Genomic DNA, 26,035 nt, shown 5'->3' with positions numbered 1-26,035 from the left:
GCCCCGGGAGCGCAACCGGCAAAGGGACAGAGAACCAGACGAGGGGGAGCCAGCGCACCCGCAGGCCCGAGAGGGGAGGCCGCGGGGCCGGGGCGCGAAAAGCCCCGGGAGCGCAACCGGCAAAGGGACAGAGAACCAGACGAGGGGAGCCGGCGCACGCGCAGCCCGAGAGGGGGAGGCCGCGGGGCCGGGGGCGCGCGAAAAAGCCCCGGGAGCGCAGCCGGCACGGGGAAGGAGAACCGGAGGAGGGGGCGCCAGCGCACGCGCAGGCCCAGACGGGGAGGCCGCGGGGGGCCGGGGGCGCGCGAAAAAGCCCCGGGAGCGCAGCCGCCACGGGGAAGGAGAACCAGACGAGGGGAGCCGGCTGCACGCGCAGGCCCAAGACGGGGAGGCCGCGCGGGGCCGGGGGCGCGCGAAAAAGCCCCGGGAGCGCGGCGCCACGGGGAAGGCGAACCGGAGGAGGGGGCGCCAGCGCACGCGCAGGCCCAGGACGGGAGGCCACGCGGGGCCGCAGGCGACCGAAAAAAGCCCCGGGAGCGCAACCGGCAAATGGACAGAGAACCAGGACGAGGGGAGCCAGCGCACGCGCAGGCCCGAGAGGGGGAGGCCGCGGGGGGCCGGGGGCGCGCGAAAAAGCCCCGGGAGCGCAGCCGCCACGGGAAGGAGAACCGGAGGAGGGGGCGCCAGCGCACCCCCAGGCGCCGAGAGGGGGAGGCCGCGGGGGGCCGGGGGCGCGCGAAAAAGCCCCGGGAGCGCAGCCTGCACGGGGAAGGAGAACCGGAGGAGGGGGCGCCAGCGCACCCCAGGCCCGAGAGGGGGAGGCCGCGGGGGGCCGGGGCGCGCGAAAAAGCCCCGGGAGCGCAGCCGCCACGGGGAAGGAGAACCGGAGGAGGGGGCGCCAGCGCACCCCCAGGCCCGAGGGGGGAGGCCGCGGGGGCCGGGGGCGCGCGAAAAAGCCCCGGGAGCGCAGCCGCCACGGGGAAGGAGAACCGGAGGAGGGGGCGCCAGCGCACCCCAGGCCCGAGAGGGGGAGGCCGCGGGGGGCCGGGGGCGCGCGAAAAAAGCCCCGGGAGCGCAGCCGCCACGGGAAGGAGAACCGGAGGAGGGGGCGCCAGCGCACCCCAGGCCCAGGACGGGGAGGGCACGCGGGGCCGCGGGCGAGCGAAAAAGCCCCGGGAGCGCAACCGGCAAAGGGACAGAGAACCAGACGAGGGGGCGCCAACGCACGCGCAGGCCCAGGAGGGGGAGGCCACGCGGGGCCGGGGGCACGCGAAAAAGCCCCGGGAGCGCAGCCGCCACGGGGAAGGAGAACCGGAGGAGGGGGCGCCAGCGCACCCCCAGGCCCGAGAGGGGGAGGCCGCGGGGGGCCGGGGGCGCGCGAAAAAGCCCCGGGAGCGCAGCCGCCACGGGGAAGGAGAACCGGAGGAGGGGGCGCCAGCGCACCCCCAGGCCCGAGAGGGGGAGGCCGCGGGGGGCCGGGGGCGCGCGAAAAAGCCCCGGGGGCGCAGCCGCCACGGGGAAGGAGAACCGGAGGAGGGGGCGCCAGCGCACGCGCAGGCCCAGGACGGGGAGGCCACGCGGGGCCGCGGGCGAGCGAAAAAGCCCCGGGGAGCGCAACCGGCAAAGGGACAGAGAACCAGACGAGGGGCGCCAACGCACGCGCAGGCCCAGGAGGGGGAGGCCACGCGGGGCCGGGGGCGCGCGAAAAAGCCCCGGGAGCGCAGCCGCCACGGGGAAGGAGAACCGGAGGAGGGGGCGCCAGCGCACCCCCAGGCCCGAGAGGGGGAGGCCGCGGGGGGCCGGGGCCGCGCGAAAAAAGCCCCGGGAGCGCAGCCGCCACGGGGAAGGAGAACCGGAGGAGGGGGCGCCAGCGCACCCCCAGGCCCGAGAGGGGGAGGCCGCGGGGGGCCGGGGGCGCGCGAAAAAGCCCCGGGGGCGCAGCCGCCACGGGGAAGGAGAACCGGAGGAGGGGGGCGCCAGCGCACGCGCAGGCCCAGGACGGGGAGGCCACGCGGGGCCGCGGGCGAGCGAAAAAGCCCCGGGAGCGCAACCGGCAAAGGGACAGAGAACCAGACGAGGGGGCGCCAACGCACGCGCAGGCCCAGGAGGGGGAGGCCACGCGGGGCCGGGGGCGCGCGAAAAAGCCCCGGGAGCGCAGCCGCCACGGGGAAGGAGAACCGGAGGAGGGGGCGCCAGCGCACCCCCAGGCCCGAGAGGGGGAGGCCGCGGGGGGCCGGGGCCGCGCGAAAAAGCCCCGGGAGCGCAGCCGCCACGGGGAAGGAGAACCGGAGGAGGGGGCGCCAGCGCACCCCCAGGCCCGAGAGGGGGAGGCCGCGGGGGCCGGGGGCGCGCGAAAAAGCCCCGGGGGCGCAGCCGCCACGGGGAAGGAGAACCGGAGGAGGGGGGCGCCAGCGCACGCGCAGGCCCAGGACGGGGAGGCCACGCGGGGCCGCGGGCGAGCGAAAAAGCCCCGGGAGCGCAACCGGCAAAGGGACAGAGAACCAGACGAGGGGGCGCCAACGCACGCGCAGGCCCAGGAGGGGGAGGCCACGCGGGGCCGGGGGCGCGCGAAAAAGCCCCGGGAGCGCAGCCGCCACGGGGAAGGAGAACCGGAGGAGGGGCGCCAGCGCACCCCCAGGCCCGAGAGGGGGAGGCCGCGGGGGGCCGGGGCCGCGCGAAAAAGCCCCGGGAGCGCAGCCGCCACGGGGAAGGAGAACCGGAGGAGGGGGCGCCAGCGCACCCCCAGGCCCGAGAGGGGGAGGCCGCGGGGGGCCGGGGGCGCGCGAAAAAGCCCCGGGGGCGCAGCCGCCACGGGAAGGAGAACCGGAGGAGGGGGCGCCAGCGCACGCGCAGGCCCAGGACGGGGAGGCCACGCGGGGCCGCGGGCGAGCGAAAAAGCCCCGGGAGCGCAACCGGCAAAGGGACAGAGAACCAGACGAGGGGGCGCCAACGCACGCGCAGGCCCAGGAGGGGGAGGCCACGCGGGGCCGGGGCGCGCGAAAAAGCCCCGGGAGCGCAGCCGGCGAAGCGCGGGGGGCAGCACCCCGAGGGCGGGGAAAAACGGCAGCCGCGAGCGGGCAGACCGCCGGGGCGCGGGCGAAAGCGGAGCGCGACCCGGGAAAGGGGCACCAGCCGGGGCAAGGCCGCCGGAGAGGGGGGGGGAGGGGCGACCGGGGCCCGCGCGGGAACGCCGGGGCCGAGGGACGGGAAACGCGGGGCGGGGAGAGGGCCCGGCGGCCCCGCGCGGACGCCGCCACCCCCGAGCCGACAGCCCCCCGGGGGCCGGGGAGAGCGCCCCCCAAAGGGCGAAAGGGGAACGGCCGGAGCGCGCCGAGGCCGAGCCCCAGGGACGGCAAACGCGGGGCGAGGAGAGAGCCCGGGGCCCCCGAGCAGACGCCGCCACCCGCGGGCCGAGGGCCCCCCGGGGCCGGGGAGAGCGCCCCCCGAAGGGCGAAGAGGGGACGGGCCGGAGCGCGCCGAGGCCGAGCCCCAGGGACGGCAAACGCGGGGCGCGGAGAGAGCCAGAGGGCCCCGACCGGACGCCGCCGGCCCCAGGGCCCCAACCCCCGGGGAGGCCGAGAGACGGCCCCCCAAACGGCAGGAGGGGGCCCGCGGAACGCAGGCACCGGACCGCCCCGGGACGCGGGGCGGGGGCGGCCGGGGGCCCCGAGGCCCGCGACCGGACCCCCGAGGGGCAGCCCCGGGGACCCCCGCACCGCGGAGAGAGCGGCGAGAAACCGCGCCGCGGCCGAAAGCGGAACGCGACCCGGGAAGGGCGCAGCGGCCGGGGCAAGGCCGCCGGCGAGGGGGGGGGGAAGGGCGACCGGGGCCCGCGCCGGAACGCCGAGGCCGAGGGGCGGGAAACGCGGGGCGGGGAGGGAGGCCGGCGGCCCCGCGCGGACGCCGCCACCCCCGAGCCGACAGCCCCCCGGGGGCCGGGGAGAGCGCCCCCCAAAGGGCGAAAAGGGGACCGGCCGGAGCGCGCCGAGGCAGAGGCCCAGAGACGGCAGACGCGGGGCGAGGAGAGAGCCCGGGGCCCCCGAGCAGACGCCGCCAGCCCAGAGCCGGGGCACCCCAGGGGGCAGGAGAGAGCGCCCACCGAGGGGGAACGGGGAACGGCCGGAGCGCGCCGAGGCAGAGACCCAGGGACGGCAGACGCGGGGCGAGGAGAGACCCCGGGGCCCCCGAGCAGACGCCGCCAGCCCAGAGCCGGGGCACCCAAGGGGGCCGGAGAGAGCGGCCACCGAGACAGAAACGGGGAACGGCCGGAGCGCGCCGAGGCAGAGGCCCAGGGACGGCAAACGCGGGGGGGAGAGGCCCCGGGGCCCCGAGCAGACGCCGCCACCCCAGGGCCGGGGCACCCCAGGGGGCCGGAGGGAGCGCCCACCGAGGGAGAAAGGGGAACGGCCGGAGCGCGCGGAGGCAGAGACCCAGGGACGGCAGACGCGGGGCGAGGAGAGACCCCGGGGCCCCCGAGCAGACGCCGCCACCCCAGGGCCGGGGCACCCCAGGGGGCCGGAGGGAGCGCCCACCGAGGGAGAAAGGGGAACGGCCGGAGCGCGCGGAGGCAGAGACCCAGGGACGGCAGACGCGGGGCGAGGAGAGACCCCGGGGCCCCCGAGCAGACGCCGCCACCCCAGGGCCGGGGCACCCCAGGGGGCCGGAGGGAGCGCCCACCGAGGGAGAAACGGGGAACGGCCGGAGCGCGCCGAGGCAGAGACCCAGGGACGGCAAACGCGGGGCGAGGAGAGACCCCGGGGCCCGCGAGCAGACGCCGCCACCCCAGGGCCGGGGCACCCCAGGGGGCCGGAGGGAGCGGCCACCGAGACAGAAACGGGGAACGGCCGGAGCGCGCCGAGGCCGAGACCCAGGGACGGCAAACGCGGGGGGGGAGAGGCCCCGGGGCCCCCGAGCAGACGCCGCCACCCCAGGGCCGGGGCACCCCAGGGGGCCGGAGAGAGCGCCCACCGAAGGGGAACGGGGAACGGCCGGAGCGCGCCGAGGCCGAGCCCCAGGGACGGCAAACGCGGGGCGGGGAGAGACCCCGGGGCCCCCGAGCAGACGCCGCCACCCCAGAGCCGGGGCACCCCAGGGGGCCGGAGAGAGCGCCCACCGAAGGGGGAACGGGGAACGGCCGGAGCGCGCCGAGGCAGAGGCCCAGAGACGGCAGACGCGGGGCGAGGAGAGACCCCGGGGCCCCCGAGCAGACGCCGCCAGCCCAGAGCCGGGGCACCCAAAGGGGCCGAAGAGAGCGGCCACCGAGACAGAAGCGGGGAACGGCCGGAGCGCGCCGAGGCAGAGACCCAGGGACGGCAAACGCGGGGGGGGAGAGGCCCCGGGGCCCCCGAGCAGACGCCGCCACCCCAGGGCCGGGGCACCCCAGGGGGCCGGAGAGAGCGCCCACCGAAGGGGAACGGGGAACGGCCGGAGCGCGCCGAGGCCGAGACCCAGGGACGCCAAACGCGGGGCGAGGAGAGGCCCCGGGGCCCCCGAGCAGACGCCGCCACCCCAGGGCCGGGGCACCCCAGGGGGCCGGAGGGAGCGGCCACCGAGGGAGCAACGGGGAACGGCCGGAGCGCGCCGAGGCAGAGACCCAGGGACGGCAAACGCGGGGGGGGAGAGACCCCGGGGCCCCCGAGCAGACGCCGCCACCCCAGGGCCGGGGCACCCCAGGGGGCCGGAGGGAGCGGCCACCGAGACAGAAACGGGGAACGGCCGGAGCGCGCCGAGGCAGAGACCCAGGGACGGCAAACGCGGGGGGGAGAGGCCCCGGGGCCCCCGAGCAGACGCCGCCACCCCAGGGCCGGGGCACCCCAGGGGGCCGGAGAGAGCGGCCACCGAAGGGGGAACGGGGAACGGCCGGAGCGCGCAGAGGCAGAGACCCAGGGACGGCAAACGCGGGGGGGGAGAGGCCCCGGGGCCCCCGAGCAGACGCCGCCACCCCAGAGCCGGGGCACCCCAGGGGGCAGGAGAGAGCGCCCACCGAAGGGGGAACGGGGAACGGCCGGAGCGCGCCGAGGCCGAGCCCCAGGGACGCCAAACGCGGGGGAGGAGAGACCCCGGGGCCCCCGAGCAGACGCCGCCAGCCCAGAGCCGGGGCACCCCAGGGGGCCGGAGAAAGCGCCACCCAAAGGGGAGGAGCGGGACCCGCAGAACGCGGGCACCGGGCCGCGCCGGGACACGGGGACGGGCGCGCGCGGGAGGCCCCGAGGCCCACGAGGAGGCCCCCGAGGGGCAGCGCCGGGGACCCCGCCGGCGCGGAGAGAGAGGCGAAAGACGGGGGACCGGGGCCCGCCGGAGACAGGGCCCGCCGAGGCCGAAGCGCGGGGCGGCCAGAAGCCGCCGGGGACCCGCCCGGAACGCCGGAGGACCACCCCGACCGGGGCGCCGGGCGGACCCGGGCCGCCCACACGGAAGCCCGGGGGACGGAGCCAGCAGGCCGCGCCCGCCCGGAGAACCGAGCCACGGGGCACCCCGCCGGGGGGGAGCCACGGGGCACCCCGCCGGGGGGGGCCACGGGGCACCCCGCAGCGACGGAGGGGGGGCCGCCGCGCCCCAGACGGCCAGGGGCGCGGCCGCCACCCGCGACCCACCCCGGGGGACCACCGCGGCGGCCCGAGGGGGCAACGGCGGGGCACCCGCGGCCCGACACGGCCGCGCGCCGCCCCGGCCGCCGCGCCCCGCCGGCGCCCCCCCGACCGCCGGAGCAGGACCCCCACCCGGGCACCGCGCGGACCCGGGCCGCCCACACGGAAGCCCGGGGGACGGAACCGGCAGGCCGCGCCCGCCCGGAGAACCGAGCCACGGGGCACCCCGCGGGGGGGGGCCACGGGGCACCCAGCCGGGGGGGGCCACGGGGCACCCAGCCGGGGGGGGCCACGGGGCGCCCAGCCGGGGGGGGCCACGGGGCGCCCAGCCGGGGGGGCCACGGGGCGCCCAGCCGGAGGGGAGCCACGGGGCACCCCGCAGCGACGGAGGGGGGGCCGCCGCGCCCGGGGACCGCCAGGGGCCGGCGCCGCGCGCGCGCACCGCCCGCGACGCGCCACCCCGCGGGCCGCCGCCGCCGGGAGAGGCCCCCACCGGACCGCCCCCGCCACGGGGCACCCCCCAGCGACGGAGGGGGGGCCGGCCGGCCGCCCCGGCCACGGGGACCCCCGGGACGCCGGAGGGGGGGCGAACCGAGGGCGCACCGGGGGGCCGCCGCCGCGGCCGACAAAAACGGGGAGCGAGGGAGGACGGGCAAGGGAGCGCAGCGAGGGAGCGGCGCGGCCACGCACGAAACCCGGACCCAGAAGCAGGGCGGCGACGAGGCAGGGAGCACCGGGGGCGCCACAAACGGGCGGGGAACGGCGCCAGAGAGGGGCGGCACGCGGGCGGCCGCACCCCGGGCCAGGCACGAACGGCGCGCCACACCGGCCGGCCCCGGGGGGCGACCGGCGAGCCCAGGCCAAGCAAAGGCCCGCGGCGCGGCGGGAGCGGGACGGGGAGGCGGGAGGCGGACGGAGAGGCGGGCAGGCAGAAGCCCACAGAGGGGAGCGGCGCACCAGGGGCGCCGCAGCCAAGCACACGCACCAAAGGGCGGAACCGGCGGGGCCGCGCGGACGGAGCAGGAGGACGAGGGCAACGACGGGACAGCAGGAGGGGAAAACGAACCGGGCGCACGACGGGCGAAACCCAGCGCACGGGCCCGAGGAGGGGGGAACAAGCCAACGCGGGGGGAAGGCGGCGGCACAAGGAGAGGAAGAGCCGACAGCGAAGGAGCAAAAAGCGACGGCGCGAGGAACGCGGGGCCGCCACAAGCCAGGGAGCCCGGGGGGAACGGGGCGGACACCGCCGGCGGAAAACCCAAAAAGCCAGAAGGAGCGGGAGGCCCCGCGGGCACGGGCCGGACGCAGACGGAAAAGCAAGAGCAAGCGAGCGGGGGCCCGGCGGCGCCGCGGGAGGGGGCGGGCCGCCCGGAGCGCGCCGGAGGACACCGGCGGGACCGGGGGACAGGGGGACCGCCCCAGGCAAACGCCCCACCGGCCACGGGCCCCGGGGCAGGGCGCGCCCGAGACCCAGGGGGCCCGGGGCGGGGACGCCAGAAGCGAGAGCCCGCCGGGGGCGCGCCGCCCGGCCGCACCGGGGAAGGGAGGAAACGAGAAGAGGAGGGGGAGGGCACCGACGGCGCCCGGGCGAGACGAGGCCGCCCACGGAGGCGACACCCCGCAGGGCGCGGCACAGGGCCAGACGAGAGGCAAGCGCAACAGGGGCGGCGGGCCCCGCGGAGGCGGCCAAGCCCGGGCCCGGGGCGGGGGGGCGCGAGAGAGCAGGGAGGGACAGGGGGAAGCGCGGGCAGCCAGGCAGGCGCGGCACGAAGGAGAGGACGAGGCAGGGGCGACCGGAAGAGAGGCAGAGGGACGCCCGCCGGGGACCCGCGCGGCAGGGAAGGGCGGCACGGGGACAGGCAGAGCACGGGGCAGAAAGCACAGCGCGGCAACACCCGCCGCGGGCCGGCGCGAGGCGGGGGGGAAGGAAACAGGCGGAGGCCCCGGGGCCGCACCAGGGCGAAGCCGGCGGCGAGGCGCCGGCCGAGGCGCCGCGCCGGGGAGGCCGCCCGCCCCGGGCCCCCGCCCGGAGGAGGGGGGCACCGAGACGGAGGGCCCGACGCGGGCCGGAGCGGGGGAGAGCCGCGAGAAGGGCCCGGCGCACGGCCAGAGGCGCCGCCGCACACCGCGACGCACCCCCCCCGCCGGCCCCGGCCCGACGCGGGCGCCGCGGACACCCCCCGCCGCACCGCCCCAGACGCCCCCCGCCGCCCCGGAGCCGCGCCGCCCGGCCCCCCCCGAGGGAGGAACAGGACGACACGGACGGAGCGGGAGGAACGCCCGAGGCGGGGACGGAGGGGCCGGGCGCCGCACGCCGGAGGCGGGAACGGGAAGGGGCGACGCGGGGCGGCCGCGCCCCCAGCCGCGGCGCGGGCCCAGCCCCGCGGCGCACCGCAGCCCGACCGACCCAGCCCGGAGAGCCAAGCCGGAGCCCGAAGGGACGGAGCGGACGGGCCGACGGCCCGGACGCCGCCGGGGGCGAACACGCCAGAGGCGGGGCACCGGGGAGACCGGCGGCGGAGAGGGGGACGGCCCGGCGCGAGACGGACACCGGCGCCCCCGGAGGGGCAAGGGCCGACGAGAGCGCACCGGACGCCGCCGGAACCGCGGCGCGGGCCAGGGCGGGGGCCCCGCGCGCGGGACGAACCCAGGCCAGGGGGCCCGGCCCGGCACAAAGAAAAGAGAACGCGGCCCGGGGCCCCCGCCAGCGGCGCCGGGGGCGGGGGCGGGACCGCACGGGGCGCCGCGCGGCGCCCGGCGCCGCCACGCCGGGGGCGGGGAGCGGAACCAGACGCCCGGGCGAGCGGCCGGGGGCGACGGAGGCCAGCGCCCCGCCCGGCCGAACGGCGGGCGCCCAGCCCGGAGGACCGACGGACCCAGGGGCAACGGCGGGGCACAGGGAACCCGGCGCCACGGCGGCCGGCAAAGCGCGCGGGGGAAGAGGGGCGACGACCACCAAGAGCGGCACCCGCGGCGGCGCCACCCGGGCCCACGCCCGGGGCGGCCGCGCCACCGCGGCGGCCCGCCGACGCGGCGAGGCGGAGCCCGGGAGACAGGGGCGGGCCGGCGACGGCCGGGGAGGGGCCCGACGCGCCAGCGCCAGCCAGGGGCAGGGCGAGGGGAGGCGGCAGGGGAGGGGGACACACGCCGGAGCGGAGGCCGACGGCCAGGGCCACCGGCCGGCGGGCGAGAGCAACCAACACCGGGGCGGGGGGCGGAGGAGCGGCGGCAGCGGGCGCCGGAACCCGGCGGGCGGGGCAGCCCGCAGCGCCAGGGCGGCGGACCAAAAGGGGCCCACGAGGCGGCGCGCAGGCCACGCCCAGGCGCCAAGCCAGCGAGCCGGGCGGCGGACCCAGGGAAAGGGGGAGAAGAGGGGGAGAGCGGGGCGGCCCCAAGGCCGCGAGGCAGGCGCGGGACCGGAGAAAACGGCGGGGGCGAGCGAGCGCCAGCGAGCCGGAGGGAAACGGCGGAGGGAACCAGCGACGAGAGGGGGCGAGGAGGCGGGCGCCCCGAGACCCAGGGCGGACGACCGAGGGGCACGGCAGGACCGCGGCGGGCCGCCACCAGGGGGGCCCCGGGCGGCGCCCGGCCCAGGCAGAGGGCACCAGCGGGCGGGGACCAGCGCACGCGCGCGAGCGCCACCGGCCCGGCGGGGCGGGCGAGACGGGCCGGGGGGCGCCCCCCGCCGGGGCGGGGGAGCCCACCGGGGCCGGCGAGCGCCGGCCGGCACCGGCAGGGCGCCGGGGGGGCGCGGAGACACCCGGGGACGCGCGCGGGCGGGAGACGCCGGGGGCCGGGGGCAAGACGGGGCGGGGGGGGCCGACCGCGCCGCGGACCGCGAGCACCCGGGACGAGGGCCGAGCCCCGCCCGGGCGGCGCGGCGCGGGCGGAGACGGACGGAGGACAGGCCGCCCCGGGCGACGCACGCGCCGGGGACGAGGGGCCCCGGCCCGCCCCCGGGGGGGGAGAGAAGGCGCGAGGACACGGCCCACGGCCCCGGGGGAAGCGGCAAAGGCGGGGCGGGGGGCGCGGGAAAGCGCGCGACCCGGAGGCCGCGAGCCACCGGCGCCCCCCGACCCGGCCGGGCCAAACCGGAGCCGGGCGCGGCGCACCGCCGCGGAAGAAGGGCGCCCGACGGCGGCCGAGCCAGCGGCCGGACGGCGGGCCCCACGCAAGGGGAGCCGCGCGCCCGACCGGGCCGACCAGACCCGCCGGGGGGAAGCCGCCGGGCAGACCGGGCGGACCCCACCCGGGACCGCGGAACGGGGGCACGCCCGCGGGAACGCGCGCGGCAAAGGGCGGGGCAACGGGCCCGCACGGGACGGGGCGACGAGCGGGCGCGGGCCGGGAGGGAGCCGGAGAGGGAGGGGACCACCCGCGGGGGGCGGCAGGCCCAAGCAACCCGACGCCGAGAGGAACCGCACCCCGGCGGGGCAGGGGCCGCGACCGGCCGCACACCGGCCACGGGCGAAGCCGCCAGCAGAAGGACGGGGGCCCCCCACGCCCGCACCGAGAGAGCGGGCCGCGGGACGCCACAGGGCCCGCGCCCCGGGGCCCGGGGCGGGGAGGCGGCGCGGGGCGCGGCCCGCGGCGCGCGCCGCGACGGAGGGAAGCCGGGGAGGGGCGGGGCCGCCGCGGAGGAAGAGGCGGAAAGGCAGCGGGGCGGCGCGCCGGAGCGGAGGGCGGAACCGGAGGGGGGAGGGGCGGCCGCGCCCCCGGGGGGGGGAGGCGGGCCGGAAGCGGAAGGGGCGCCGGCCGGGGGCGCGGCGCGCCGCCCGGGCCCCCGGCACCCGACCCCCACGACGACGGCCGCCCGCGGCGAGAGGGGAGGGCCCCAGCGCGCGGGCAGCGGAGGGGGGCAGACCCACCGGCAGCCGCGGAGAGGAGGACCGCCGGGCCGCGCGCGGACGAGGCGCCGCCCGCACCCCCGGAGGGGGAGGGGGAGGAAGGGCCCGGGGAGGCCGGACGGGACGCGACACCCGGGGCGGGCGGCACGGAGGAGGACGGAGGGGGCGACCCCGACGAAGCGCCAGCCGCGGGACCCGGAGGCCCCGAGCGAGGAGAAAGCGACCCGCAGACAGGCGGGGCCCCGGGAGGAACCCGGGGCCGCAAAGGGCGGGCGAAGGGGCGAGGAGCAAGGGGGCCGGCAAGGCACAGGAGGGCGCGCAGCGAGCGGCGGGCGGCAGCGACGCACGAGCCGAGGGAGCCACCGCGAAGAGGGGGACGCGGGGGGGGAGAGGGAGCGAGGCCGGGAGCCGCAGACAAGGGGGAGGGGAAGGAAAAGGGGGGCGGGACCCCGGACGGGCGCCCCCCCCGGAGGGGGGACGGGGAGCCCACGGGCCCGGCGGGGGGGAGGCCGCCGGGCCAAGCAGGGCACCCGGCGGGGCCGGCGGCCCCCGCACCGCGCCCCGGGGGGGCACGGGGCGAGGGCGCGCCGAGGGGGACGGAGCGCGCGAGCCCGCCGGGGCCGACGGGCGCGCGCGCGGGGCGGAGGCCGCGCCGGAGCCCCCGGCCGCCGAACCCCGGCGCAGACGGCGGGGGCCAGGGCCGGGCCAACCGGAAGGAGCCGGCCGCAGGGGCACCGACGGAAACCGGGGGACGACGGGGACGGCCGCCCGAGAGGCAAGGGGGAGCGGCGGCGCGGCGCGCCGCCAGGGCCCGCGAGGAGCCCCGGCGGGGCCGAGCCGAGGACCGCACGAAACCAGCCAAGCGGGAGGAGCGACGGGCGGGGGGGACAAAGGGCAGGGACGGAAGCAACGCGAGCGGAGGACCCGCGCGGACGGGGAAGGCCGCGGGGAGGGGAAAGAGGGGCAAGCCCCAGGCCCGAGCACGAGCGGGGGGCAGCGGGGACCCGCGCCGCGCGGCGCAGGGGAGACACACGCGGAGCCGCCCAGGGGGGCGCGCGGGCAGCCCCGGACAGCGAAGGGCAGCACAGACCGGGGAGGGCGCCAGCGCGCGGGGCGGAACGCCACGGGGCCCGCGAAGAAGGGGAACGCCGACCGCACGGGGCCGCGGAACGAGGGAACAAGCCGGAGGCGCGGGCGGGAGCGGAAGGAACCAGACAAAGCGCGCCACCAACGAAGAACGGCCAGGCACCACCACCCACAGAAGCGAGAAAGAGCGAGCAAGCGGGCAAGCCGGGCCGGGGCCGGGCCGGGGGAGGGGCCCGGGGGGAGGCAAAGGAAGCCGCAGGCGCCACGCCGGGGGGGCCCGGCCGGCAAGGCCGGGAAGGGGCAGCGGGGCAACCAGACGCCCCCCGGAACCCAAAGACGCGGGGGGCCCGCACGCGGCCCGGCGGGGCAGGGGAAGAACGCCGCCGGAGCGCGGGGCGGCAGCGGGGACGGGCGGAACGACGACGGGAGCGGAGCGGCGGCGAACCGCCGACGGGCGGGCGGGAGGAAGGAAAACAGGCGGGGCAAAGGCGGGCGCGGGCGGCCGGCGGGCGCCGGGCCAAGAAGGGCACCGCGAGCGGCGCAAGACGAAGGCCCCCGGCCGGCCCGCGGAAGCAGGGCCCCGGGGGCCAGAAACCCACAAAAGAGAACCGGAGGCCGAGGCCAGGAGGCCGAGCGGCGGGAGGCAGCGGCGACAGGCGGCCGGCGGGGAACACGCGAAGGGGGCAAAGGAAACGCGCCGGGCCCCGAGGGGACCGGACACCCAGGGAAGGGCAGCCGGGGGGCGCCGGGAGGCAGGGGCCGGGACAGGCGGGGGCGCGCCGCGCGGCGGACCGCCAGCCCACGCCCGAGAGCCAACGACGAGCGGGGGAACGGCAGCAACGGGAAGAGACGCGAGGGGAGCGGGAAGGACCGCGGCGGCGGGCACCAGACGGGCCCGCCAAGGGGGCCGCGCCCAGGGGGGGAGGAGACGCGCAGGCCAAGGACAGGGCCGCGAAAGAGACCGGGAGGGGAGGGGGCGGCACGACCGCGCCGAGGCGGAAAGGGGAAGGGGCGCGCCGGCGGCCGGCCGGGGAGGGGGGAGCCGGGGCGCAGGCGCCCGCGCCGGAAGCGAACCCGGAGGCCCCGGGACCCGGGGGCACCAGGGGAGGCGCCGAAAGGACCAGCGAAAGGGGAGAGGGCAGACAGGCGAAAGAGGCGGCGCCGCCGCAGAGGGCGCGCGAGCGGCCCGAGGGGAGCGAGAGGCACCAAAGGGACCGGGGCGAGGACGGAGCCCCGACCCCGGAGGGGGGGGAGCGGAGAAAGGCACGCGGCCCCGCCCGGGAGGGAGGGGCGGCGCGCGGGGCAGGGAGGAGCGCGGGAAGGGCCACAGGGAGCCAAGGACCGGGGGGAGCGAGCAAAGGGACCAGAACGGAGGGAAGGAGCCAGGCGCAGGGGCACGGGACCGGCCGGGGGACGGAGACCGGCAGGGCGGAAGCGGGGAGACAAGCAGAGGGGACGGGCAGGAGCAACCAGGGAGCCCGCAAGAGGGGGGGGGGAGGGACAACCGCAGCGCGCGGGGGGCCGACACGCGGGGCGCGCGCCGCGGAGGGGGCCACCCCCCCGGGGGGAGGCGGAACCCAGGCGGCGCGGCCGCGCAGAGGGCGACGGGCGGCGACCGCCCCCGCGCGGGGGGCACGGGGGGGCGGGCCGCGGAGCGAGGCCGGAACCGGGAAAAGGGGGCGGCGCGGGGCCGGGAGGAGGACGGGCGAGGGCCGGACGGAGCCGACCGCCCGCCGCGCGCCGCCGCGCCGACCGCCGGGGGCGGACAGGGACGAGAGACCGGCCGGCGGAGGCGCCCAAGAAAGAGGGGGGCAGAGCCCCGGCGCAGGCGCGCAGGGGCCGGACACGGGGGGCGCGCGGACCGGCCAACCACCGGGCCCCCGAGGCGCACCCGCCCAGAGCGGCCAGGGGCCGGGCGGGGCCGAGCGCGGGCGCGCAACGGGCGCCACGCGAGCCGGGCGCGGGCGAGACGCGCGAAGGCCACAAAAGAACGCGGGCGCCGAAAGCGCGACGGCACGGAAAAACGCCAGCCCCGAGCGGGCGGACCGCCAGGGGCGCGGGGGAAGCCAGAAGGGGCCCGCGGAAGAGGCACCGGGCCCGGCCGGCCCCGGAGCCGCGGGGAGGGGGGAGGGGGGCCAAAGCCCGCGGGGCCGACGGAGGCGGCAGAGCGCACGGGCGACCACGGGGCACCCCGCGAACGGGGCGCCCCAGGAAGGGCGGGCGGCGGGCGACGGCCCCCGGCCACGGCGAGGGGGCGGGGGCCGGGCAGCGGGCCACAAAGCCCCCGGAGGGAGCAGGGGCGGGCCCGGGCGGGGGGCCCGCAGACGAAGCGCGGCACCCCGGCCACGGCGAGGGGAGGGGGCCGGGGAACCCGCCAGACAGCCCCCGGGAGCCGAAAGGGGGGGCGCCAGAGCCGAAGGCCACAAAAGGACGCGGGCGGCCAAAGCGCGACGGCACGGAAAAACGCCAGCCCCGAGCGGGCGGACCGCCAGGGGCGCGGGGGAAGCCAGAAGGGGCCCGGGGAAGAGGCACCGGGCCCGGCCGGCCCCGGAGCCGCGGGGAGGGGGAGGGGGGCCAAGGCCCGCGGGGCCGACGGAGGCGGCAGAGCGCACGGGCGACCACGGGGCACCCCGCGAACGGGGCGCCCCAGGAAGGGCGGGCGGCGGGCGACGGCCCCCGGCCACGGCGAGGGGGCGGGGGCCGGGCAGCGGGCCACAAAGCCCCCGGAGGGAGCAGGGGGCGGGCCCGGGCGGGGGGCCCGCAGACGAAGCGCGGCACCCCGGCCACGGCGAGGGGAGGGGGGCCGGGGAACCCGCCAGACAGCCCCCGGGAGCCGAAAGGGGGGCGCCAGAGCCGAAGGCCACAAAAGGACGCGGGCGGCCAAAGCGCGACGGCACGGAAAAACGCCAGCCCCGAGCGGGCGGACCGCCAGGGGCGCGGGGGAAGCCAGAACGGGCCCGGGGAAGAGGCACCGGGCCCGGCCGGCCCCGGAGCCGCGGGGAGGGGGAGGGCGGGCCAAGGCCCGCGGGGGCGACGGAGGCAGGGGGCCAACCCCGAAGGCCGCCAGGGCCGCCGACCGGCCGAGCGAGGCCGACGAGGGCGAGGGCCGGGCGGAGAGGGCGCGCACCAAAGAGGCCCGGGAGCCGACGACCCGCCACGGGGCACCCAGCAAACCGAGAACCGGAGGAGGGGGGGCGAGCGCACGCGCAGGCCCAAGAGAGGGAGGCCACGCGGGGCCGGGGGCGCGGGAAAGAGACCGGGGAGCGCAACGGGCAAAGGGACAGAGAACCAGACGAGGGGGAGCCGGCGCACGCGCAGGCCCGAGAGGGGGAGGCCGCGGGGGGCCGGGGGCGCGCGAAAAGGCCCCGGGAGCGCAACCGGCAAAGGGACAGAGAACCAGACGAGGGGGAGCCAGCGCACCCGCAGGCCCGAGAGGGGGAGGCCGCGGGGGGCCGGGGGCGCGCGAAAAGGCCCCGGGAGCGCAACCGGCAAAGGGACAGAGAACCAGACGAGGGGGAGCCGGCGCACGCGCAGGCCCGAGAGGGGGAGGCCGCGGGGGCCGGGGGCGCGCGAAAAAGCCCCGGGAGCGCAGCCGGCACGGGGAAGGAGAACCGGAGGAGGGGGCGCCAGCGCACGCGCAGGCCCAAGACGGGGAGGCCGCGGGGGGCCGGGGGCGCGCGAAAAAGCCCCGGGAGCGCAGCCGCCACGGGGAAGGAGAACCAGACGAGGGGGAGCCGGCGCACGCGCAGGCCCAAGACGGGGAGGCCGCGCGGGGCCGGGGGCGCGCGAAAAAGCCCCGGGAGCGCAGGCGCCACGGGGAAGGCGAACCGGAGGAGGGGGCGCCAGCGCACGCGCAGGCCCAGGACGGGGAGGCCACGCGGGGCCGCAGGCGACCGAAAAAGCCCCGGGAGCGCAACCGGCAAAGGGACAGAGAACCAGACGAGGGGGAGCCAGCGCACGCGCAGGCCCGAGAGGGGGAGGCCGCGGGGGGCCGGGGGCGCGCGAAAAAGCCCCGGGAGCGCAGCCGCCACGGGGAAGGAGAACCGGAGGAGGGGGCGCCAGCGCACCCCCAGGCCCGAGAGGGGGAGGCCGCGGGGGGCCGGGGGCGCGCGAAAAAGCCCCGGGAGCGCAGCCGCCACGGGGAAGGAGAACCGGAGGAGGGGGCGCCAGCGCACCCCCAGGCCCGAGAGGGGAGGCCGCGGGGGGCCGGGGGCGCGCGAAAAAGCCCCGGGAGCGCAGCCGCCACGGGGAAGGAGAACCGGAGGAGGGGGCGCCAGCGCACCCCCAGGCCCGAGAGGGGGAGGCCGCGGGGGGCCGGGGGGCGCGCGAAAAAGCCCCGGGAGCGCAGCCGCCACGGGGAAGGAGAACCGGAGGAGGGGGCGCCAGCGCACCCCCAGGCCCGAGAGGGGGAGGCCGCGGGGGGCCGGGGGCGCGCGAAAAAGCCCCGGGAGCGCAGCCGCCACGGGGAAGGAGAACCGGAGGAGGGGGCGCCAGCGCACCCCCAGGCCCAGGACGGGGAGGGCACGCGGGGCCGCGGGCGAGCGAAAAAGCCCCGGGAGCGCAACCGGCAAAGGACAGAGAACCAGACGAGGGGGCGCCAACGCACGCGCAGGCCCAGGAGGGGGAGGCCACGCGGGGCCGGGGGCACGCGAAAAAGCCCCGGGAGCGCAGCCGCCACGGGGAAGGAGAACCGGAGGAGGGGGCGCCAGCGCACCCCCAGGCCCGAGAGGGGGAGGCCGCGGGGGCCGGGGGCGCGCGAAAAAGCCCCGGGAGCGCAGCCGCCACGGGGAAGGAGAACCGGAGGAGGGGGCGCCAGCGCACCCCCAGGCCCGAGAGGGGGAGGCCGCGGGGGGCCGGGGGCGCGCGAAAAAGCCCCGGGGGCGCAGCCGCCACGGGGAAGGAGAACCGGAGGAGGGGGGCGCCAGCGCACGCGCAGGCCCAGGACGGGGAGGCCACGCGGGGCCGCGGGCGAGCGAAAAAGCCCCGGGAGCGCAACCGGCAAAGGGACAGAGAACCAGACGAGGGGGCGCCAACGCACGCGCAGGCCCAGGAGGGGGAGGCCACGCGGGGCCGGGGGCGCGCGAAAAAGCCCCGGGAGCGCAGCCGCCACGGGGAAGGAGAACCGGAGGAGGGGGCGCCAGCGCACCCCCAGGCCCGAGAGGGGGAGGCCGCGGGGGCCGGGGCCGCGCGAAAAAGCCCCGGGAGCGCAGCCGCCACGGGGAAGGAGAACCGGAGGAGGGGGCGCCAGCGCACCCCCAGGCCCGAGAGGGGAGGCCGCGGGGGGCCGGGGGCGCGCGAAAAAGCCCCGGGGGCGCAGCCGCCACGGGGAAGGAGAACCGGAGGAGGGGGGCGCCAGCGCACGCGCAGGCCCAGGACGGGGAGGCCACGCGGGGCCGCGGGCGAGCGAAAAAGCCCCGGGAGCGCAACCGGCAAAGGGACAGAGAACCAGACGAGGGGGCGCCAACGCACGCGCAGGCCCAGGAGGGGGAGGCCACGCGGGGCCGGGGGCGCGCGAAAAAGCCCCGGGAGCGCAGCCGCCACGGGGAAGGAGAACCGGAGGAGGGGGCGCCAGCGCACCCCCAGGCCCGAGAGGGGGAGGCCGCGGGGGGCCGGGGCCGCGCGAAAAAGCCCCGGGAGCGCAGCCGCCACGGGGAAGGAGAACCGGAGGAGGGGGCGCCAGCGCACCCCCAGGCCCGAGAGGGGGAGGCCGCGGGGGGCCGGGGGCGCGCGAAAAAGCCCCGGGGGCGCAGCCGCCACGGGGAAGGAGAACCGGAGGAGGGGGGCGCCAGCGCACGCGCAGGCCCAGGACGGGGAGGCCACGCGGGGCCGCGGGCGAGCGAAAAAGCCCCGGGAGCGCAACCGGCAAATGGACAGAGAACCAGACGAGGGGGCGCCAACGCACGCGCAGGCCCAGGAGGGGGAGGCCACGCGGGGCCGGGGCGCGCGAAAAAGCCCCGGGAGCGCAGCCGCCACGGGGAAGGAGAACCGGAGGAGGGGGCGCCAGCGCACCCCCAGGCCCGAGAGGGGGAGGCCGCGGGGGGCCGGGGCCGCGCGAAAAAGCCCCGGGAGCGCAGCCGCCACGGGGAAGGAGAACCGGAGGAGGGGGCGCCAGCGCACCCCCAGGCCCGAGAGGGGGAGGCCGCGGGGGCCGGGGGCGCGCGAAAAAGCCCCGGGGGCGCAGCCGCCACGGGGAAGGAGAACCGGAGGAGGGGGGCGCCAGCGCACGCGCAGGCCCAGGACGGGGAGGCCACGCGGGGCCGCGGGCGAGCGAAAAAGCCCCGGGAGCGCAACCGGCAAAGGGACAGAGAACCAGACGAGGGGGCGCCAACGCACGCGCAGGCCCAGGAGGGGGAGGCCACGCGGGGCCGGGGGCGCGCGAAAAAGCCCCGGGAGCGCAGCCGGCGAAGCGCGGGGGGCAGCACCCCGAGGGCGGGGAAAAACGGCAGCCGCGAGCGGGCAGACCGCCGGGGCCGCGGGCGAAAGCGGAGCGCGACCCGGGAAAGGGGCACCAGCCGGGGCAAGGCCGCCGGAGAGGGGGGGGGAGGGGCGACCGGGGCCCGCGCGGGAACGCCGGGGCCGAGGGACGGGAAACGCGGGGCGGGGAGAGGGCCCGGCGGCCCCGCGCGGACGCCGCCACCCCCGAGCCGACAGCCCCCCGGGGGCCGGGGAGAGCGCCCCCCAAAGGGCGAAAGGGGGAACGGCCGGAGCGCGCCGAGGCCGAGCCCCAGGGACGGCAAACGCGGGGCGAGGAGAGAGCCCGGGGCCCCCGAGCAGACGCCGCCACCCGCGGGCCGAGGGCCCCCCGGGGGCCGGGGAGAGCGCCCCCCGAAGGGCGAAGAGGGGACGGGCCGGAGCGCGCCGAGGCCGAGCCCCAGGGACGGCAAACGCGGGGCGCGGAGAGAGCCAGAGGGCCCCGACCGGACGCCGCCGGCCCCAGGGCCCCAACCCCCGGGGAGGCCGAGAGACGGCCCCCCAAACGGCAGGAGGGGGGCCCGCGGAACGCAGGCACCGGACCGCCCCGGGACGCGGGGGCGGGGGCGGCCGGGGGGCCCCGAGGCCCGCGACCGGACCCCCGAGGGGCAGCCCCGGGGACCCCCGCACCGCGGAGAGAGCGGCGAGAAACCGCGCCGCGGCCGAAAGCGGAACGCGACCCGGGAAGGGCGCAGCGGCCGGGGCAAGGCCGCCGGCGAGGGGGGGGGGAAGGGCGACCGGGGCCCGCGCCGGAACGCCGAGGCCGAGGGGCGGGAAACGCGGGGCGGGGAGGGAGGCCGGCGGCCCCGCGCGGACGCCGCCACCCCCGAGCCGACAGCCCCCCGGGGCGGGGAGAGCGCCCCCAAAGGGCGAAAAGGGGACCGGCCGGAGCGCGCCGAGGCAGAGGCCCAGAGACGGCAGACGCGGGGCGAGGAGAGAGCCCGGGGCCCCCGAGCAGACGCCGCCAGCCCAGAGCCGGGGCACCCCAGGGGGCAGGAGAGAGCGCCCACCGAGGGGGGAACGGGAACGGCCGGAGCGCGCCGAGGCAGAGACCCAGGGACGGCAGACGCGGGGCGAGGAGAGACCCCGGGGCCCCCGAGCAGACGCCGCCAGCCCAGAGCCGGGCACCCAAGGGGGCCGGAGAGAGCGGCCACCGAGACAGAAACGGGGAACGGCCGGAGCGCGCCGAGGCAGAGGCCCAGGGACGGCAAACGCGGGGGGGGAGAGGCCCCGGGGCCCCCGAGCAGACGCCGCCACCCCAGGGCCGGGGCACCCCAGGGGGCCGGAGGGAGCGCCCACCGAGGGAGAAAGGGGGAACGGCCGGAGCGCGCGGAGGCAGAGACCCAGGGACGGCAGACGCGGGGCGAGGAGAGACCCCGGGGCCCCCGAGCAGACGCCGCCACCCCAGGGCCGGGGCACCCCAGGGGCCGGAGGGAGCGCCCACCGAGGGAGAAAGGGGAACGGCCGGAGCGCGCGGAGGCAGAGACCCAGGGACGGCAGACGCGGGGCGAGGAGAGACCCCGGGGCCCCCGAGCAGACGCCGCCACCCCAGGGCCGGGGCACCCCAGGGGGCCGGAGGGAGCGCCCACCGAGGGAGAAACGGGAACGGCCGGAGCGCGCCGAGGCAGAGACCCAGGGACGGCAAACGCGGGGCGAGGAGAGACCCGGGGCCCGCGAGCAGACGCCGCCACCCCAGGGCCGGGGCACCCCAGGGGCCGGAGGGAGCGGCCACCGAGACAGAAACGGGGAACGGCCGGAGCGCGCCGAGGCCGAGACCCAGGGACGGCCAAACGCGGGGGGGAGAGGCCCCGGGGCCCCCGAGCAGACGCCGCCACCCCAGGGCCGGGGCACCCCAGGGGGCCGGAGAGAGCGCCCACCGAAGGGGGAACGGGGAACGGCCGGAGCGCGCCGAGGCCGAGCCCCAGGGACGGCAAACGCGGGGCGGGGAGAGACCCCGGGGCCCCCGAGCAGACGCCGCCACCCCAGAGCCGGGGCACCCCAGGGGGCCGGAGAGAGCGCCCACCGAAGGGGGAACGGGGAACGGCCGGAGCGCGCCGAGGCAGAGGCCCAGAGACGGCAGAACGCGGGGCGAGGAGAGACCCCGGGGCCCCCGAGCAGACGCCGCCAGCCCAGAGCCGGGGCACCCAAAGGGGCCGAAGAGAGCGGCCACCGAGACAGAAGCGGGGAACGGCCGGAGCGCGCCGAGGCAGAGACCCAGGGACGGCAAACGCGGGGGGGGGAGAGGCCCCGGGGCCCCCGAGCAGACGCCGCCACCCCAGGGCCGGGCACCCCAGGGGGCCGGAGAGAGCGCCCACCGAAGGGGAACGGGAACGGCCGGAGCGCGCCGAGGCCGAGACCCAGGGACGCCAAACGCGGGGCGAGGAGAGGGCCCCGGGGCCCCCGAGCAGACGCCGCCACCCCAGGGCCGGGGCACCCCAGGGGGCCGGAGGGAGCGGCCACCGAGGGAGCAACGGGGAACGGCCGGAGCGCGCCGAGGCAGAGACCCAGGGACGGCAAACGCGGGGGGGGGAGAGACCCCGGGGCCCCCGAGCAGACGCCGCCACCCCAGGGCCGGGGCACCCCAGGGGGCCGGAGGGAGCGGCCACCGAGACAGAAACGGGGAACGGCCGGAGCGCGCCGAGGCAGAGCCCAGGGACGGCAAACGCGGTGGGGGGAGAGCCCCGGGGCCCCGAGGCAGACGCCGCCACCCCAGGGCCGGGGCACCCCAGGGGGCCGGAGAGAGCGGCCACCGAAGGGGGAACGGGGAACGGCCGGGAGCGCGCAGAGGCAGAGACCCAGGGACGGCAAACGCGGGGGGGGAGAGGCCCCGGGGCCCCCGAGCAGACGCCGCCACCCCAGAGCCGGGGCACCCCAGGGGGCAGGAGAGAGCGCCCACGAAGGGGGAACGGGGAACGGCCGGAGCGCGCCGAGGCCGAGCCCCAGGGACGCCAAACGCGGGGGAGGAGAGACCCCGGGGCCCCCGAGCAGACGCCGCCAGCCCAGAGCCGGGGCACCCCAGGGGGCCGGAGAAAGCGCCACCCAAAGGGAGGAGCGGGACCCGCAGAACGCGGGCACCGGGCCGCGCCGGGACACGGGGACGGGCGCGCGCGGGAGGCCCCGAGGCCCACGAGGAGGCCCCGAGGGGCAGCGCCGGGGACCCCGCCGGCGCGGAGAGAGAGGCGAAAGACGGGGACCGGGGCCCGCCGGAGACAGGGCCCGCCGAGGCCGAAGCGCGGGGCGGCCAGAAGCCGCCGGGGACCCGCCCGGAACGCCGGAGGACCACCCCGACCGGGGCGCCGGGCGGACCCGGGCCGCCCACACGGAAGCCCGGGGGACGGAGCCAGCAGGCCGCGGCCCGCCCGGGAGAACCGAGCCCACGGGGCACCCCGCCGGGGGGAGCCACGGGGCACCCCGCCGGGGGGGGCCACGGGGCACCCCGCAGCGACGGAGGGGGGCCGCGCGCCCCAGACGGCCGAGGGGCGCGGCCGCCACCCGCGACCCACCCCGGGGGACCACCGCGGCGGCCCGAGGGGGGCAACGGCGGGGCACCCGCGGCCCGACACGGCCGCGCGCCGCCCCGGCCGCCGCGCCCCGCCGGCGCCCCCCCGACCGCCGGAGCAGGACCCCCACCCGGGCACCGCGCGGACCCGGGCCGCCCACACGGAAGCCCGGGGGACGGAACCGGCAGGCCGCGCCCGCCCGGAGAACCGAGCCACGGGGCACCCCGCGGGGGGGGGCCACGGGGCACCCAGCCGGGGGGGGCACGGGGCACCCAGCCGGGGGGGCCACGGGGCGCCCAGCGGGGGGGGGCCACGGGGCGCCCAGCGGGGGGGCCACGGGGCGCCCAGCCGGGGGAGCCACGGGGCACCCCGCAGCGACGGAGGGGGGGCCGCCGCGCCCGGGGACCGCCAGGGGCCGGCGCCGCGCGCGCGCCACCGCCCGCGACGCGCCACCCCGCGGGCCGCCGCCGCCGGGAGAGGCCCCCACCGGACCGCCCCCGCCACGGGGCACCCCCCAGCGACGGAGGGGCCGGCCGGCCGCCCCGGCCACGGGGACCCCCGGGACGCCGGAGGGGGGCGAACCGAGGGCGCACCGGGGGGCCGCCGCCGCGGCCGACAAAAACGGGGAGCGAGGGAGGACGGGCAAGGGAGCGCAGCGAGGCGGCGCGGCCACGCACGAAACCCGGACCCAGAAGCAGGGCGGCGACGAGGCAGGGAGCACCGGGGGCGCCACAAACGGCTTGGGAACGGCGCCAGAGAGGGGCGGCACGCGGGCGGCCGCACCCCGGGCCAGGCACGAACGGCGCGCCACACCGGCCGGCCCCGGGGGGGGCGACCGGCGAGCCCAGGCCAAGCAAAGGCCCGCGGCGCGCGGGGAGCGGGACGGGGAGGCGGGAGGCGGACGGAGAGGCGGGCAGGCAGAAGCCCACAGAGGGGAGCGGCGCACCAGGGGCGCCGCAGCCAAGCACACGCACCAAAGGGCGGAACCGGCGGGGCCGCGCGGACGGAGCAGGAGGACGAGGGCAACGACGGGACAGCAGGAGGGGAAAACGAACCGGGCGCACGACGGGCGAAACCCAGCGCACGGGCCCGAGGAGGGGGAACAAGCCAACGCGGGGGGAAGGCGGCGGCACAAGGAGAGGAAGAGCCGACAGCGAAGGAGCAAAAAGCGACGGCGCGAGGAACGCGGGGCCGCCACAAGCCAGGGAGCCCGGGGGGAACGGGGCGGACACCGCCGGCGGAAAACCCAAAAAGCCAGAAGGAGCGGGAGGCCCGCGGGCACGGGCCGGACGCAGACGGAAAAGCAAGAGCAAGCGAGCGGGGGCCCGGCGGCGCCGCGGAGGGGGCGGGCCGCCCGGAGCGCGCCGGAGGACACCGGCGGGACCGGGGGACAGGGGACCGCCCCAGGCAAACGCCCCACCGGCCACGGGCCCCGGGGCAGGGCGCGCCCGAGACCCAGGGGGGCCCGGGGCGGGGACGCCAGAAGCGAGAGCCCGCCGGGGGCGCGCCGCCCGGCCGCACCGGGGAAGGGAGGAAACGAGAAGAGGAGGGGAGGGCACCGACGGCGCCCGGGCGAGACGAGGCCGCCCACGGAGGCGACACCCCGCAGGGCGCGGCACAGGGCCAGACGAGAGGCAAGCGCAACAGGGGCGGCGGGCCCGCGGAGGCGGCCAAGCCCGGGCCCGGGCGGGGGGGCGCGAGAGAGCAGGGAGGGACAGGGGGAAGCGCGGGCAGCCAGGCAGGCGCGGCACGAAGGAGAGGACGAGGCAGGGGGCGACCGGAAGAGAGGCAGAGGGACGCCCGCCGGGGACCCGCGCGGCAGGGGAAGGGCGGCACGGGGACAGGCAGAGCACGGGGCAGAAAGCACAGCGCGGCAACACCCGCCGCGGGCCGGCGCGAGCGGGGGGGAAGGAAACAGGCGGAGGCCCCGGGGCCGCACCAGGGCGAAGCCGGCGGCGAGGCGCCGGCCGAGGCGCCGCGCCGGGGAGGCCGCCCGCCCCGGGCCCCCGCCCGGAGGAGGGGGGGCACCGAGACGGAGGGCCCGACGCGGGCCGGAGCGGGGGAGAGCCGCGAGAAGGGCCCGGCGCACGGCCAGAGGCGCCGCCGCACACCGCGACGCACCCCCCCCGCCGGCCCCGGCCCGACGCGGGCGCCGCGGACACCCCCGCCGCACCGCCCCAGACGCCCCCCGCCGCCCCGGAGCCGCGCCGCCCGGCCCCCCCGAGGGAGGAACAGGACGACACGGACGGAGCGGGAGGAACGCCCGAGGCGGGGACGGAGGGGCCGGGCGCCGCACGCCGGAGGCGGGAACGGGAAGGGCGACGCGGGGCGGCCGCGCCCCCAGCCGCGGCGCGGGCCCAGCCCCGCGGCGCACCGCAGCCCGACCGACCCAGCCCGGAGAGCCAGCCGGAGCCCGAAGGGACGGAGCGGACGGGCCGACGGCCCGGACGCCGCCGGGGGCGAACACGCCAGAGGCGGGGCACCGGGGAGACCGGCGGCGGAGAGGGGACGGCCCGGCGCGAGACGGACACCGGCGCCCCCGGAGGGCAAGGGCCGACGAGAGCGCACCGGACGCCGCCGGAACCGCGGCGCGGCCAGGGCGGGGGCCCCGCGCGCGGGACGAACCCAGGCCAGGGGGCCCGGCCCGGCACAAAGAAAAGAGAAACGCGGCCCGGGGCCCCCGCCAGCGGCGCCGGGGCGGGGGCGGGACCGCACGGGGGCGCGCGCGGCGCCCGGCGCCGCCACGCCGGGGGCGGGAGCGGAACCAGACGCCCGGGCGAGCGGCCGGGGGCGACGGAGGCCAGCGCCCGCCCGCCGAACGGCGGGCGCCCAGCCCGGAGGACCGACGGACCCAGGGGCAACGGCGGGGCACAGGGAACCCGGCGCCACGGCGGCCGGCAAAGCGCGCGGGGAAGAGGGCGACGACCACCAAGAGCGGCACCCGCGGCGGCGCCACCCGGGCCCACGCCCGGGGCGGCCGCGCCACCGCGGCGGCCCGCCGACGCGGCGAGGCGGAGCCCGGGAGACAGGGGCGGGCCGGCGACGGCCGGGAGGGGCCCGACGCGCCAGCGCCAGCCAGGGCAGGGCGAGGGGAGGCGGCAGGGGAGGGGGGACACACGCCGGAGCGGAGGCCGACGGCCAGGGCCACCGGCCGGCGGGCGAGAGCAACCAACACCGGGCGGGGGGCGGGAGCGGCGGCAGCGGGCGCCGGAACCCGGCGGGCGGGGCAGCCCGCAGCGCCAGGGCGGCGGACCAAAAGGGGCCCACGAGGCGGCGCGCAGGCCACGCCCAGGCGCCAAGCCAGCGAGCCGGGCGGCGGACCCAGGGAAAGGGGGAGAGAGGGGGAGAGCGGGGCGGCCCCAAGGCCGCGAGGCAGGCGCGGGACGGGAGAAAACGGCGGGCGAGCGAGCGCCAGCGAGCCGGAGGGAACGGCGGAGGGAACCAGCGACGAGAGGGGGCGAGGAGGCGGGCGCCCCGAGACCCAGGGCGGACGACCGAGGGGCACGGCAGGACCGGGGCGGGCCGCCACCAGGGGGGCCCGGGC

The 26,035-nt window shown here is 80.9% G+C and overlaps 1 protein-coding gene across 1 annotated transcript; it reads left to right on the top strand.

The window, feature by feature from the left end:
- Window positions 1–549: 549 nt before the first annotated feature.
- On the top strand, window positions 550–25,997 carry LOC113090288 (hornerin-like; the record flags this gene model as incomplete). The annotated part of the gene is made up of 3 exons (XM_026256209.1): window positions 550–1,582; window positions 1,666–4,286; window positions 15,707–25,997. Coding segments are annotated over exons 1-3 (13,945 nt in total), but the record flags the coding sequence as incomplete, so codon positions are not given.
- Window positions 25,998–26,035: the final 38 nt, after the last annotated feature.

The sequence above is a fragment of the Carassius auratus genome, unplaced genomic scaffold, assembly GCF_003368295.1.
Source record: "Carassius auratus strain Wakin unplaced genomic scaffold, ASM336829v1 scaf_tig00054060, whole genome shotgun sequence".
NCBI classification, from domain to species: domain Eukaryota; kingdom Metazoa; phylum Chordata; class Actinopteri; order Cypriniformes; family Cyprinidae; genus Carassius; species Carassius auratus.
This window is presented reverse-complemented; position numbering and strand designations above follow the sequence as displayed.